Raw genomic sequence first — 15156 nt, 5'->3', positions numbered from 1 at the left:
GTGTTAAAAATGCTTTAGAGGCCTCACATTTTTATGCAATGGTTTTGTTCATCCCACTGAATTAAATCTGAAAGTCTGCACTTCAACTGCTCCTGAGTGGTTTCATTTTAAAATTCATTATGGCAATATACAGAACCAAAATTAGAAAAAAAAGTCATCTGTCCAAATATTTATGGTCCTAACTGTATATACAGTGGACATTAAACTATTCAGTAGTAGGTAGTAACTACCTAATGACCTGTAGAAAATAAGATGCTGCATAGTTTTGAGGTGATTTTTGGAAATGTCAAAAATCGGCAAGCTTAGCAAAGCGTTGCGGCTTGGTACTTTGAAATAAAAAGACATGGGTACCTATTTTGAATTCAATGTGTACTTTCCAAAAAAATATATGGCTTTCTGTGATGAGTACTTTTTTGTAGCTTCATCCCACATAAAAAGATGTAAATATGTTGATTTTGCAGGAGCTGAAATCACAGATTGCAGAGGGGGAGTATGTTTACATTGCAGCCCCTGCATGCCACATACTTAGGCAAACCTATACATATTAGATATCAAAATGTTCAGTGTACCCCTGGCATTCAAACTTAGGTTGTTTTATCGAGGCGCTATTTGGAAATATCAAAATTACCAAATTTTGGAAAGCTTTGCGGCTTGGTACGTTGGAGTAGAAAGACATGGGTACCCATTCTGAATTCAGGGAAATGTGTACTTTCCAAATATATATATAACTTTTTGGGGTAAGTACTTTTTACTAGGAAATGTGTTGATTTTGCAGGAGCTGAAATGACAGATCATATGGGGGTATGTTAACATTGGGGCCCCTACATGCCACATACTTAGGTAAACCTATACATAGTGTGTCAAACTGTTGGGTGACTGAACCTCCTTTTTCCAATATAAATATGGCTGTTATTTTGGAAGTTTGCCCTTCTTTGGATTCTTTCCAGATAAATAAAACATCCCATTTGAGCCCTGGAAACCACAGTTTATGTAGGCTACCAAAGTATTGAAAATTAAACACTAGGTCGTGAACAAAAGTTCAAGAATACATAAAATGCAACACATTGTCTCTGGAGATGACCCTAGTAGGTTTCCCATTCTTTTTTTTCTGCTGATGCATATGGGTGCTGTCAATTACCAGAGTTAAGGGACTGACATCAGTATAAAAAGTATTTTATGAAACGATTAATTCATATTACCAATGGAGCATAGAAAAGATTGTATTGGCTTCTAAGAGATGGAACCTCATTTTCTGCCTATGTTTTAACTTTTAACAAACCCTCTTGCATAGCTTAACAGCAGCCTAGAACAGTGTGACCATGCCATGCAAAAAATGATTTGGCAAGACAAGATGGGAGCTAGGTGGAGCTTACCTCCTGGATGTTGCAGTAAGTTCTACGCAAGATACTGCATTTGACTAACATTTTAATGACTTTAGTTCTGTTTATATTTTTGCAAGTCACATAACTAGAATAATCTCCTTATACAAACACCCTAAACCTTTTAAAGCACTTTACATGCTTGAGTAGTAGTTTACACTGAAGAAACAGATCAATTAAATTTTTTTAATGGCACCAATAAGTCATTCAAGGTTATTGCAGTACATCTTTGCTCTACATTCTGCCCTCGTTCCTGTCAACCCTCAAATTCACATTTACTTCCCCAGCCATCCAAGATGTTTTCAGAGAGCAGAAGCTACCCATCAAGAATAAATAGAAAGTTATGATCATGCCAATGAAAGATTATATTCAGGGTTCCAACAGAATGTTGCAGGGAATGCTGACATCTTTTGGGTATAGTTCATTTCCACTTAATCAATGCTGACAGGAGTAAAGCAAAGGTTTACAGCTTGTCAAGGAAGTTATCCAAGGCTTGAACACCCTCTTTCAAGCCCTTCCTCTTCCGGGTCTCTGCCACCACTTGGAAAGGCCTGGTGGTGTTATCGAAAGGATCTCCAGGTAGAATTTGCCAGTGGTCAAACACACACTGAGGGAAGGCCTGGCCACCAGTGTTTGATCTTAAGTCAGCAGTGAAACCTGGGGGAAAAGTATACAATACAGTACATAAGTGTGTAACCTACCAAATGTAAACAGTTTTACAGTGTAAAATACATAACAGGCTGAAAAACAGACATCAATTGTAGATGAGCATGGTTTTAGTTGTTACAGATTCTTAAAATGATTAAGTGCTTTCACTTACCAAATGACTCATTTACAGGCAGGTATGCCTTAACCACAAACATTGGTGTTCCAGCCACCTGGGATTCTTCAAAGACATGCCCACGCTTTCTGTTCAAGACACCATAGATACCTCCTACCACCTGCTCAGGGCACTACAGAATGGAAAAAACAAAAAAAAATATATATAATATATATATATATATATATATATATATATATATATATATATATATATATATATATATATATATATAAAAATTCCAAACTCTAAATTAATAACTTTGCTAAAAACACTGCATAATGCTCACCTGAATTTCAACAAGGTAGATTGGTTCCATCAGACGTGGCTGAGCAGTCAACACACAAGCATACAAGACGCGGCGTGCAGTTGGAATGATCTGTCCTCCTCCTCTATGGATGGCATCAGCATGAAGTGTTACATCATGGACATCAAAACGAACACCTCTCAAATTTTCTTCACACAGGACACCCTGAAAATAAAAGGGGGAATCCACCGTTTACCAAGGAAGTACTGTACATACTTGAGTATAAGCCGAGGTACCTAATTTTACCTAAGAAAGCTGTAAAAACTTACTAGAACTTACTAGTATAAGCCTAGAGTGGGAAATGCTCCAGCTACTGCAAAGTTTCAATACTCAATACATAAAATTAAAAACTTATGCCTCATTTAATGTAAATATTTATTTCAAAGAAAAACAGTAAACTAGCTAAGTGGAGGGTCAACAAAAATATGGTATCAACAATCATACCTTTAGAGTACTACCCCCTTAGCTCAATCAGCAACCAAGTTAAAAGTTAAACTATATATAGTTTATATAGAATATAAAGTGCAATGTATAGTGCATAATGGGACAGGTGAGGATGGTAGATGAAGATCACTGGAGGGTCTGGTTGTGAGTGGCCTAATTTGCACACAAAGGACAGAGGGTGATAGTCTGGAGGGACTTCTTGCACCTGACTCAAGTATAAGCCGAGGGTGACTTTCAGCACATTTTGGGTGCTGAAAAACTAGGCTTATACAGTATATATATTTTTATCAGTTACAATATAAATGGCATTAAATGCACCAGGTCACAAAAAAACGCTATCAAATTCATGGTGCCATTATTCGCAAAGCAATTCTATCAAATACTAAGCTTTATACAAATAAGTCTGAAGTAGGATCCTACACATTTTACTATGTTTTGAACTAACAGCTAATGCTAACGGGTCTCTATGGAGTTCTGTTTAAGTGAACTTACTCATCGACAAAGCCAATTTTTTGGTGTGTTTAAGACAGTGTACATTGGCTGCAAGTTTGATTAGTTTTACCCAGATTCCAAAATATATGAGCACCAGCTGCCTGGCACAAATAAGAGTTGGCTGCTATTTTGAAGCATCACCCAAAGGATGGAAAGGCCATCAACATACCTCCTTTGTAGCCCACTGGAATCCTGCAACAACGCTGTCTTTGATTTCATTCAGATACTGAACTCCCTTAGTAACATCAGTAAGTATGTTGGGCCCAGAGCCATCAGGACCAAAACACCAAATCTTCCTAGCTTCAGTCACATCCCATTCGTACTTTTCAGCCAAGTAGCGGGCACGAGTCTTCAACTCCTGGCGAGCAGATACATCACCTTTATCAATGTCTTCAGCAAGACCATCAGGAAAAGGTCGACACTTCATAAACAGACGGTTGTGCTTGTTAGGAGACTTTGACAGGCACATCTGGTTGGACTCCTCGCTCACAGTCTCACGGTAAGATACGACTGGATCAGATTTCTTTAAAAAAAGAAAAAAAAAGTTTGAATAAAAAATGCAAGCTAGTTTACACTGTTAATAGGCATAAGGCAAAACTTTAAAGTAGCAAAAAAATTGAAAGAATATGGATTCATGGTAGTTAGATCAACACTTACATTGCACCCCATTTACCCTAAGCAATACTGTTGTAAATGGCAGTATACAAAACCTATACTTTGTAAACACCGACCCGTCCGCTATTTTAATTATGATTCATAAGCATTGCATATTCTACAAATGTATGTCATTTATGCTAAACTATCTTCTGAACCTTTATTGGAATGCAGGCATGATCCTCCTCAAGATCCTTCAGGCAAATCTCCAAATGCAGCTCCCCAGCTCCAGCAATGATATGCTCGCCAGATTCTTCAATGATGCACTGGAAAAGGATAAAATTATAATAAGCTTCATATCTTCTAAAACAATTCATATAACAGTAATACTGGTTTGACAATGACAATGTAATTTGTTCCACGCATAGTATTAAACTGTACATCAATGTGTAGTTGGCAATAGTTTTAAACATGTTATGGATATGCTCTACATAAACTAAAAAACCCACAACACAACTTTATAGTAATCTTCAGTTCAAAAAAAAAAAAAAAATTGATCTAACGTTAAAAGTTTAGCAATATCAGTGTTACTAGTCTATTAGCATAAATTGTAGCAACAACCATTTTTACCAAACAGATTGCATCTGACAAGGTATAAAATATAAGAAAATGGGAATTTGCTGCACAGAAACCACCAATACTGCACAGAACAGTCAAAAAGATGACACCTGCCAACATGCAGATTTCACCCAGGAGATGCACACAAGCACTTTGGGCTGAACTGCCATAAACATTTATTGGAACAGAGATACTGGAAAAGATGCCATGTAATAACACAGGCCTGGATTTGTGGCAAGCCACAAAGGCCCAGGCCGGCAGAAATTTATGGGCTGCGCAGCCACACCGGAATATTCTGCCTGCATACGGAGCAATGGGGAGAGGATGAGCAGAAGCTTTAGCACGTCCTCTCCCCCATTGCTCCATATGCGTTAAGTGGTGTGCACGAGCCGGAGGGAGGCCTTGAAATCAGGCCCTGTTAACATATGCAAAGCATTTTGTCACACGATCTGTACTCACCTGAACCATGGGGTCTGATTTAGCTAGACGTTTCAGACCCTCAACCAACTTAGGGAGATCAGCAGGATTCTTTGCTTCCACAGCAACACGCACAACAGGGCTGACACTAAACTTCATAACACGCATGTTATGTGAATGTTCAAAGGTAGTGATTGTTCCAGTCTTAACCAGGAACTGATCTACTCCAACTAAACCAACAATGTTTCCACATGGCACATCCTCAATGGGTTCCACATATCTTCCCATCATCAGAATGGTCCTTTAAAATAAAAAAAATAAAAAAAGTAGATTTATACCACCCCAACTTTCTACAGCACTGTATATGAAATACAGAATTGAAAACCAGTTTAAAAAAAATGTACACGGGATGTTGCACAATAAATTGTAGAAATGATGTGCTATGGAGGATTGACTTATAATATTGGTATTTTTTGTAAGTTTTACAGAAGTTGGGTTTTAAGGAAACATGCAAGACTTGCAGGATAGAAGAGTGCAGATAAGGGGTAATTCCCTCCCCAAATAAGTCATACTGGCTGATACATTATATAGCTTTAAGAAAGGGTTCGATGGCTTTTTAGCAAGTGAGGGAATACAGGGTTATGGGAGACAGCTCTTAATACAAGTTGATCCAGGGACGATTGCCATCTTGGAGTCAGGAAGGAATTTTTTTCCCCATCTGTGGCAAATTAGAGAGGCTTCAGATGGGGTTTTTGCCTTCCTCTGGATCAACTAGTAGTTAGGCAGGTTATATTTAGGCATTATGGTTGAACATGGATGTATGTTTTTTCTACCTAACTTACTAGGTTACTATGTAATGAACTTTTACAGACCATCTGTAAATTAAATTTACACCATATGTATAGTAAAACCTCTATACAAAAGCATCTGAGTTACCATACAGGTCCACTTAATTTTTCACAATTGTACTGATAAACCAAAAGGAGTTCATGTATCATGTAAGCACCAAGACTAAAGCTATTGATATTGGCAATAAATGCAAAGTCAACAAGTTTAAGGGACTTGACTCCCTCAAAGACAAACCCCACCTAAAAATAAATAAAAGCTACTTATTCAATTATAGTTCTTAATGAAGCCAGGCTTTAGCTCTATATGGACTTGATCTATATATACCCAGTAATTTAATAGATGCAGATCTATGCATAATCCAAAAGCAGGTGTCTTGCTCTTAATGCACACTAAACATGGTTTAAGCACCAGCCACGGCAGTTTGGGCTGCTGTAGTATATATGGGAATAAACGGCTTTTATTATTGGGTGAGTTTTATTGTTTGAGGGAGTTAAGTCCCTTAAACTTATTGGTGATTTTGTATTGGTATCCAAGAGTGGACACCCTTATTGATTATAATTAATACATTATCTATGCTTAAAATTTACCTCGAAGACCGCTCTGAAGTTTCTAAAAAAAATGCAATTTCACCAAGTGCAGTTTAGGCCTTCTGAAATTTTTATTTTTTAGGGGTTAGTGTGTGTGAAAAATCAAAATTCAAAAAGACAGACTGTTTAAAAGAGAAGGAAAGGTAAAAACTCAGTAAGCTTGATCAGAAAGTTCTATGTATATACAGCCATAAGCACTCAGAAATGCTGCCGAGTCCTCAATTAACAGGATTTCTCATCTCCTTCCTTATCTCTAATTCCTGTACCAGAGACTGTGCAGCTCTCTTTCTCCCCCCTGCCCCCTTAGAAATTTGTGATCCGAGCCATTTAGCAGGAAGCTTCCTCAGTCTTACTAACATTGTGGGAATTTTCTTTACAGAGCTCAGCATGAGCTCTCTCCTATGAGGCTTCTGATCATCTGAACAGGAGAAATATGGAGAGACTTAATGGCACTATTGAGAGAACTGAAGGTATGCCTGTAGCTCATGACTGACAATTTGTTAGCCTTTCCTTCTCCTTTAAATCAGCTAACCAGTTGCAGCTATATGGTTAGTTTAACTGCTCTGCTGAAGGGTGACTGCCATTAACGACAGGTGATAAATTCTCTATATAGCTCAAAACTGCAACAAGAATATACAGGATGCTCAGATGAAGTCTGAAAGAAACCACTTAAACTATAACAAGTGCAGTGTATTTATACAAATGCAGAATATATTTATATAACCCCTGTAGTTTTTCTCTAGCTAGCCTCTTTAAAACCAGAGATATGGCCACCAACCTCTGAATGGGTTTTAGGTAAAGGTCCTCCTTCTTGCCTGGAGTGAAGTTTGGTCCCATTATCCTGACTTTGAGGCCAGTGGAGACTACACCTGAGAAAACTCTTCCAAAGGCATAAAATCTACCCTTGTCAGTGGTGGGCACCATTTTTGAGATGTACATCATAAGAGGGCCTTTGGGGTCACAGTTCTTGATACCTGTTACAAAGACACATTAACAGCCTTGAGTAATCCAAAATTTTTTGCCACTGGATTAAGTCAATGGGCTGTGTTAAAAAGGAAAAAGTTACAAACTAAACTTAACATAAATGAGCACTTACCCATGGCAGCTTCATCATCTGGGGGACCCTCATACAACAGCTCACAACGGTATTTCTGAGCAGTCACTGGTGAGGGCAAGTGGATGGTAATCATCTGCAGAAGAGCCTCTCCAGCTGGGAGCCAGCGTCTCATAACAGCCTGATGGAGTGAGGGGACATGTTAAGTTAATCTATACACAAAAATCAGTAAATCATGCAAAAATAGTTTTTAGTGGTTACATTCGACCACTACACAAGGCACTGTCAGATCCACAGAGGTTGCTCTTAAGGCAATAAGTGTAGACACTGTTCGACAGACTATGCTGGAACAAGATTATACCTTAAGCAACTGTTTTCCCTCTTTGTCTTTGTCCTCACTGTCAAGTTTGATGTCTAGTTTCTCGACCAATTTGGCAGTTTCTTCTTTCTTAAAATTCATGATTGCATCAAATACCTGAGGAGAGGGGGAAAAAAAAAAAATGATTGGTGGAGAAGCCAGTCAGAAAAAGATCTGAGGAAAGTCAGACTATATGGTTTCATCTTTGCTTTCAGGTCAAAGTGAAGAAATGAGTCATCATTTGTCTCCTCAGATATGTTACGTGACCGAGATGCACTCTTGCATACTAAAATTAAAGTACCTTAGCATAAACTTTTACAAGGACACAGCATTAGAAGTGCAGTTAATTGCAATTAGTCTACATTTGTAGTTATTCAATGAAGCTTTTTGTTTAGAAGCCCTTTATTTAAAATTTCAGAAGCTATCTGAAGCAGGCAGTGGTGGAATAGAGCAATAGTTTGAGGTAAGACAAATGCAAGAACTAGAGCCCAGTTAAAATTTTTTTTTTTTTTTTTTTATAAAGCAGCCACAGATATGAAAAATTCATGGCTGGTCAGCATTATTGGTAGAAGTGACCACATAAGCCTTCTTACATGCATAAGACATCCCAATCACTTGCACAAAGAAAGTAACTTTCTTTAAAATTTTTACTTATGATGTTATGCAACACTATTACCTTTTGCCATACAAGATTCATGAAACAATCATACCTTGAAAATTGGATCCAATACAAGCTGGCAGAAGGTTCTAGGAAGTTTTTTGCCATCAGCGTTTGTTGCAGACTTGCTGAACTTTCCATTTGCAGGGTCAAAATACCTGTTAAAAAGCCAGAAACCCTCAAGCAGTTGCAGAGATTTTCAGACCTACATATATCTTTTTTTTTTTTAGTAACATTGCATGCAGGACAACTTACCTATCACCCCACAGCTTCTTCATCATGTCCTCCACTTTTTTGGCCCGTTCTGCAGGAGCCAACTGACCTTCCCCCTTTGCTGCAAATTTTGCGACATACATCTCTGCAAACTGTTTTAGTGTGAAAGCCCAGCCATGCAGACCAGAGCCAAAACCAACTGTGCCAAGAACAGGGTCAATCTAAAAAAGAAAAAAGCAACCTTTACTTTAATGGACACTTATTTATAGTGGTTAAATTTGCATGCACTTTTTAAAATGCTATACAGACTGCCACAGAATGCTATACAGCCAATTGCCACAAACTATACTTGCTGCTATGAAGTTCCAAAGTCCCATATCTTGATATCTACACTCACCATGATATTTCCCATGGGTCCAGTCTCTCCTTCACCGTAGGTGGAAATAATCACATTAACATTCTCCACAATGCGCTGAAAAGTTTGGTAGAGCTCCTCTGGTTCCAACTGCAGCTCCAAAAGAGCACGATCCATTTTGTTCATCATCAACACAGGGCGGATGCGCTCTGCAATGGCTTGACGAAGCACGGTTTCAGTCTGCACACAGACGCCTGTTAGGTAAATATTAATAAAATTTCAGTACAAAGAAAATATGTGAAACCACTAGTGCTGAGAACACATTATCCAAGCATAAATGTATATAAAAACGACAATGTTTTTCCACAGTACTGTACAATGGCATAAACGGCTCTTAATATTTAAAATGAATCGAGTCTTTACTGTTCATGGTCTTTATTTAAAAAAAAAACAGTGATACTCGCCGTTAAATCCTTTTCTCTTTAGTCTGTAGACAGCCGAGGAATGAGGGATGTGGATTTCTAACCACTGGAAGACGAGTTTAGTTTCCATGTAGGGACCAACATTTCCTGTTGCCTCCCTAACTATGAATACTATGTATAACTATGTAGCTGTGGCATTGTCTGACTGAAAGTGGGTGTCCCTGTAAACATTGTTGCCAATGTAGCAGGGCATGGTGTATGGCTTGAATTTCTAGTATACTGTGATATCTGGGAAAAGTCTGAATCTTCCCCTGAGGAGAGATTCTTGTTTTGCGGAAGGAGGGTGTGGCTTGATTGATAATTTTATCCAATTTTGGACCAAATTAACTTACCCTTAAAGGCAAGGGAAGTTAGAAACTTTTTGGATGTGTCAGACCACAATCTTAGCCGTAAGGAACATCAGGCCGCTACAAATAGAGCAGAGGCCCTACAGGATATTTGTGCTGCCTCACAGGTGTAAGAGTTGGTCTTTGATTTGGTTAGCCAAGTGGGTGAATTCTTGCTGAGGTACAACTGAAAGAAACCCCCCCAGTAGAGTTTCTGACCAAGCTTGTGCTGCCCTGCTAACCCAGGCAGTTTAGTTTAAAAACCGCTGTAATGAAGGTCTAATTGTAGGGCTGGGCGATATACCGTTTAATACCGAATACCGGTGTTTTTTTTTTTTTTAAACTATATTCATTTTTCAGATACCGCAATACCAGGGTGTCAGGGTACTCCTTGCGTGCGCGCGTCCCGTTGTCCGCGGGACGTTGCGCATGCACGTCCAGGTGCGCGTGCGTCAAAGCGCATGTACATGTCAAAGCAGGCACGTCCGTGACACGCTGATGGTGCCGGTTCTGCGCATGCGTGGGGGCTATTTAAAGCTATCAAACGCCTCCTCCTGTGCTATGTTGTCTGCGGCCTTGCCTGGGAAACTAAGCCTGCCTGATTTACCTTACGACTTTGTTGCCGATCCTTCGCTTGCCTGACTCTGATTTTCAATACTGCAGTAATTATTCTCTAATTTATTAGGAAATGGGGTTAACACCTAATCATGCATGGAAAAAAAATATACTGTCAAATACCGTGACAGATATAATTTTTAAAAATACCGTGATATAAATTTTTGTTCATACCACCCAGCTCTATCTAATTGTTTGATTTTCTTACTTTAAGTGGCTTGTGGTTGGGGCCAGTTTACATAAGTAAGTCTAACATTTAACACTGTTTGCGGACAGACTCCTTACCTGAAACACAGTCCACTACAACTAAGGCACCATCTGTGACACGAAGAGCAGCAGTTACTTCAGAGGAAAAGTCTACATGGCCAGGGGAGTCAATCAAGTTTATAAGGAAGCCACACCCATCTTTGCTTTGCTTGATAAAAGCCAAATCGTTCTCAGAGAGCTCATAGAAGAGAGAGATTGCTCTGCAAATCAAAAAATTCAGCATGAAGATCTTTGAGAGATTCCAGTTAAAATGTTGTGTATTTACCTAACTAAAGTGGTAATCAAAATGTAGTTGATTGGTACCCCAAAGTGGTAAGCTATCACAACAGTTCAAATAGTAACCCACAGCATTTCAATAATAACTGTTATTTGTAAAAAATATAACCAAAACGGAGAAAATTGAGCAGATTGGCCAGTGGACCAGTTAAGATCCATAGCTAGGATTTATTGTAAACTGCAACTTTCCACTCCTCATGCAAGCAAGAATGGAATTTTTAAACCATGACAAACAATGTGTTACACTATTTTCCACATGAATTTAAACAATATTTCACTAGTCTACTTAAGAATGAAATGTGTAATTTATTAGCGGGAGTGTACTTTATATAATTGATATTTTGTACATGCTTTTTTTTTTTAACAAGAAGGTTTAAAGAGCGTGAAGTTAACTATTACTTTCTTCAATTTTAGGTACAATATTTAGGATGTCTATCAAACTATTGCACTTATATTTTTTTTTTTTTTTTTTTTTAAGTTACCATGTATCATGTAGTTTCTTTACAGCATTGTTCTATTTGTTCGGGATGTGGAGCACCCCTTAGGAGGTATCTAGTTATTTGCAGTGCCAGTTATCTCCCATCTGTCTTTTCCCTGCCCCCAAGGTTATCATTGAAGCCTGACACGTTATTAACAGCAAGGTACTAAAGCTGCAATTTAAAATGATAAAAACTGGCACATTAAAGCATTTCAAACAGAAGCAGCGATATAGCTATGTTTACATAGTGGACCTTTACATATGAAAACTCACGTTGATTTGATGGTGATACATCTCTCTTGTTCATCTTTTCTGGTATCTGTAAAACGAGTCTCACCAGCCCTAGCAGAAGCAATGATACCAGCCTTGCATACCAGTGAGTCAGTCAGAGTAGATTTACCGTGGTCCACATGGGCAATGACCGACATATTACGAATGTTCGCCTTCTTGTCCATGATGGAACGAATCTGGTCTACCGTGAAGTTCACCTGCGGATGAGCATGAGAAGAGAGTGGTCAAGCTCCACAGGACAAGGGAATATTTAAACAGTTTACTTATATTTACACACTTCTAATTACAGGTATGGGACCAGTTATCCAGAATGCTTGGTATCAGGGGATTTCCAGATAAGTGATTTTTCCGTAACTTGGATCTCCATATCTTTTGTCTGCTCAGAAAAATAATATCTATATATCAAAATAAGACAGCCAGCACCAAGGGTCTTTGTGTTTCAAAAAATCTCCTGTGTATTATAATTGCATGTACAACCGACATTTCGGTCCCTTTTGGGACCTTCTTCAAAAGGGACCGAAATGTCGGTTGTACATGCAATTATAATATACAAGAGATTTTTTGAAACACAAAGACCCTTGGTGCTGGCTGTTTTATTTTGATATTTATTTGATATCCCGTGCACAGGGGCAACTGCAGAGCAGCAGATTTTGGAGTGTGGTGCTGTCATGTGGACTGATTGATTGAGAGAGATATAGATATATAGATATATAGATATATATATATATATATATATATATATATATATATATATATATATGCCCAACAGGATTGTTTTGCCTTCTGTAAGGGTCGATTATATCTTAGTTGGGATCAAGTACAAGTTACTGTTTTATAATAACAAAAAGGAAATCATTTTCAAAAATTAGAATTATTTGCTTATAATGGAGTCTATGGGAGACGGCCTTTCTGTAATTCAGAACTTTCCGGATAACTGATCCCATACCTGTACCACTATAATATTCTATTTCCCCAATATTTTTTTTAAACTGTACTTGTATGTAAATTGCAAAAGCAGGACCAATAATGCACAGCTGTGATTCTGCAAATCTGACAGCTGTATTTCAAGATTTTTCAGTGTATGGAGATCTGCTGAAATCTGAGAAAGAGGCCAAATAACCAAGACCATATTAGAGGTCTGTCTAAGGTTAAGCATGTACAGACTGTTTGAAAGTAATTCCCATTCATGTTAACAGAAATGCCTTACCTATGGTAAAGAGCTTCAGGCAATATATTGTAGCATCGCAGAAAAAAAGTTGAGAAAATATACTATATTTTTGGTGCAAACAATTCAGTGCAATAGCATGTGTTTCGAAGGTGGTCATTTTTCTACTTTGTAAAATGGTCTTCAGATATAAAATGTCAGGAAACCTTTAAAATGTCATAGTACCACTCCCCATTGCTAAACATAGCACCCTAAATTTTTAACCGATACATAAAAACCAAATGTTAAAAAACTGCAGATAATATCTTTGAGCAAGCGCAAGCTGAGGGTTCAGAATATTTTCTGCGGATCATCGGGCTGTACGGAGGTATAAACATAGAAAATGTTGTGCCCGTATTTTACAGAACCTATCCATAAAAGATATATTTTAGCTTGACATTAATGGGCAGTACCGGCTGACTAAGAACCATAACATAGCAATTGCGCAACCATTCTAGTCATTGCCACGTCAAGACGGCAAATGATAAGACGCATGCTGCCGGCTGTCGCAGCTCTTCGGTGGTTGCGGCAATATAAACCAACCCCCATCCAATAAAAGATGACGCCGACAGAAAGATACATTGACCCGGGCAGAACAGAACTAATGATTCGAATGGTTTAGCCATATGTTTACGCGGAACAAGTTCCTAAACTTTGTATTCTAATTAACGCCCAGAAAGTTCCCACTTAATACGACCACGATTATGTAGGCCCCAAAGTTAGACTCTCGACATTTCTCGTTTTGCTCTCGTCTTTGGCCTATAAAGTCGCAACAATGACTGCCATTTTCTAGGCCTACGATAGAAAAAAAAAGACAATCCCCTGTTCCCGTGCTAAACAAAAACAGATCCGTGGCCAAGGAGGATTATGAAAAATTAACAACGGACTAAGTGTCATTAGTTCCCGCTTACCATTGTGGCAGATGGCGGTGGATTCTCTTCACGGGACGGGCTTAGGCCGATACGGACAGTCTGCCTCACAGCAGACAAACAGGCGGAAGAGACCGCTGACGTCAACGGTTCGCAATATATAGGGGCAATGGCGGTATGGGTCAGCTGACCAAAAAAGGGGCAGGACCGATAAGCGTCAGGAAATAGCAAGGAAAAGAAAGAAATAGGGCGAGGTTTGCGCACGCTCGTGTTTAGTTGTTCAAGCGTGTACGAATTATGGTTTTACGGATTATGCAAACTGCTTTGAACGACAGTAACAAACATTCTTTACTATTGCTGAAAGCTTGGTTATCAGTACTTTTTAAGACGTCATCAAAGCGTGTTTATAATATAGCTCTGGGAATTGGGTTCACATATTTGTATGTAATAATAAAATATGTGTGGTTTCTTATGTTAAAACCCGCAGCAAAGGGGATTTTTAGGGCTGAAATTAATGGCGCCATTTGTAGAAAGCCCTTGCATGGACAAATCACATCCTAGAAGCAGATGCAGTTACAAATGCTTAAACCATTTAATTGATATTAAGATCTGGTTTACGAACTAGATGAAAAATTTGCCCAATGAAAGTTGGTGGAACGGAATGCTGCATATTGTGTTTTCATACAACAACATAACGTCTCAGACTTTTATTAAACTTGAACTGAATATCTAGGGGCACATTCATTAAAGTACGACGGGTCCGATTACAAAAAATTGGCATTTTTTCTAAAGTTTACAACTTTTGCATATTTTCTGCAATATTTTCATTAATTTGCGCAACTTTTTCACAAATCGTACTCATAATTCGTACTTTAATGAATCTGGCCCCTAAAGTAGATACATGGATACAAGAAACCTACTTTAGCAGATATTTTACACTGCGGCATTGAATTACAGTTGAATTACAAGATTTTGTGCCACAGTCAAGTCTATTAAACCAAACTCTCTTGGTCAGTTCTTACAACACAAATATATTGTTACAATTGTTACAGTAAGCAGTCTAGATAACATAGAAGTGACACATTATCCTTTTTTTCAAAATATCCAGCCTCTTGCTGGATATTTGACTGGCTCAACGAGTGAAAATGAAGATTTAAAGGTAAGACAAATCAAATTCCCATGGAAAAACTCAGATGCTACCTT

The 15156-nt window shown here is 38.3% G+C and overlaps 1 protein-coding gene across 1 annotated transcript; it reads right to left on the bottom strand.

Annotated features, from left to right (window-relative positions):
- Positions 1-1551: 1551 nt before the first annotated feature.
- On the bottom strand, positions 1552-14129 carry eef2.1 (eukaryotic translation elongation factor 2, gene 1). Its single transcript, NM_203924.1, has 15 exons — positions 13996-14129; positions 11863-12077; positions 10854-11035; positions 9188-9399; positions 8833-9011; positions 8630-8735; positions 7923-8036; positions 7604-7742; positions 7286-7481; positions 5114-5372; positions 4255-4362; positions 3612-3965; positions 2489-2671; positions 2200-2332; positions 1552-2036 (listed from the first exon to the last, which is right to left on the bottom strand). The coding sequence occupies exons 1-15, from the start codon at positions 13996-13998 to the stop codon at positions 1843-1845; spliced, it is 2577 nt and encodes an 858-aa protein (NP_989255.1). The 5' UTR covers positions 13999-14129; the 3' UTR covers positions 1552-1842.
- Positions 14130-15156: the final 1027 nt, after the last annotated feature.

Source organism: Xenopus tropicalis, chromosome 1 (assembly GCF_000004195.4).
Source record: "Xenopus tropicalis strain Nigerian chromosome 1, UCB_Xtro_10.0, whole genome shotgun sequence".
NCBI classification, from domain to species: Eukaryota; Metazoa; Chordata; class Amphibia; order Anura; family Pipidae; genus Xenopus; species Xenopus tropicalis.
Note: the sequence above shows the minus strand (reverse complement) of the source record. Positions and strands in the feature narration are given on the sequence as shown.

What these genes read in the sequence shown, in the direction of transcription:
- eef2.1 (NM_203924.1), bottom strand. An exon ending in TGTATCACCATCAAATCAAC is followed by an intron (nt 11,036 to 11,862) that starts GTGAGTTTTCAT and finishes TTTGATTTGCAG; the next exon opens with AGCAATCTCTCTCTTCTATG. An exon ending in AAGAAGCTGTGGGGTGATAG is followed by an intron (nt 8,736 to 8,832) that starts GTAAGTTGTCCT and finishes GCTTTTTAACAG; the next exon opens with GTATTTTGACCCTGCAAATG.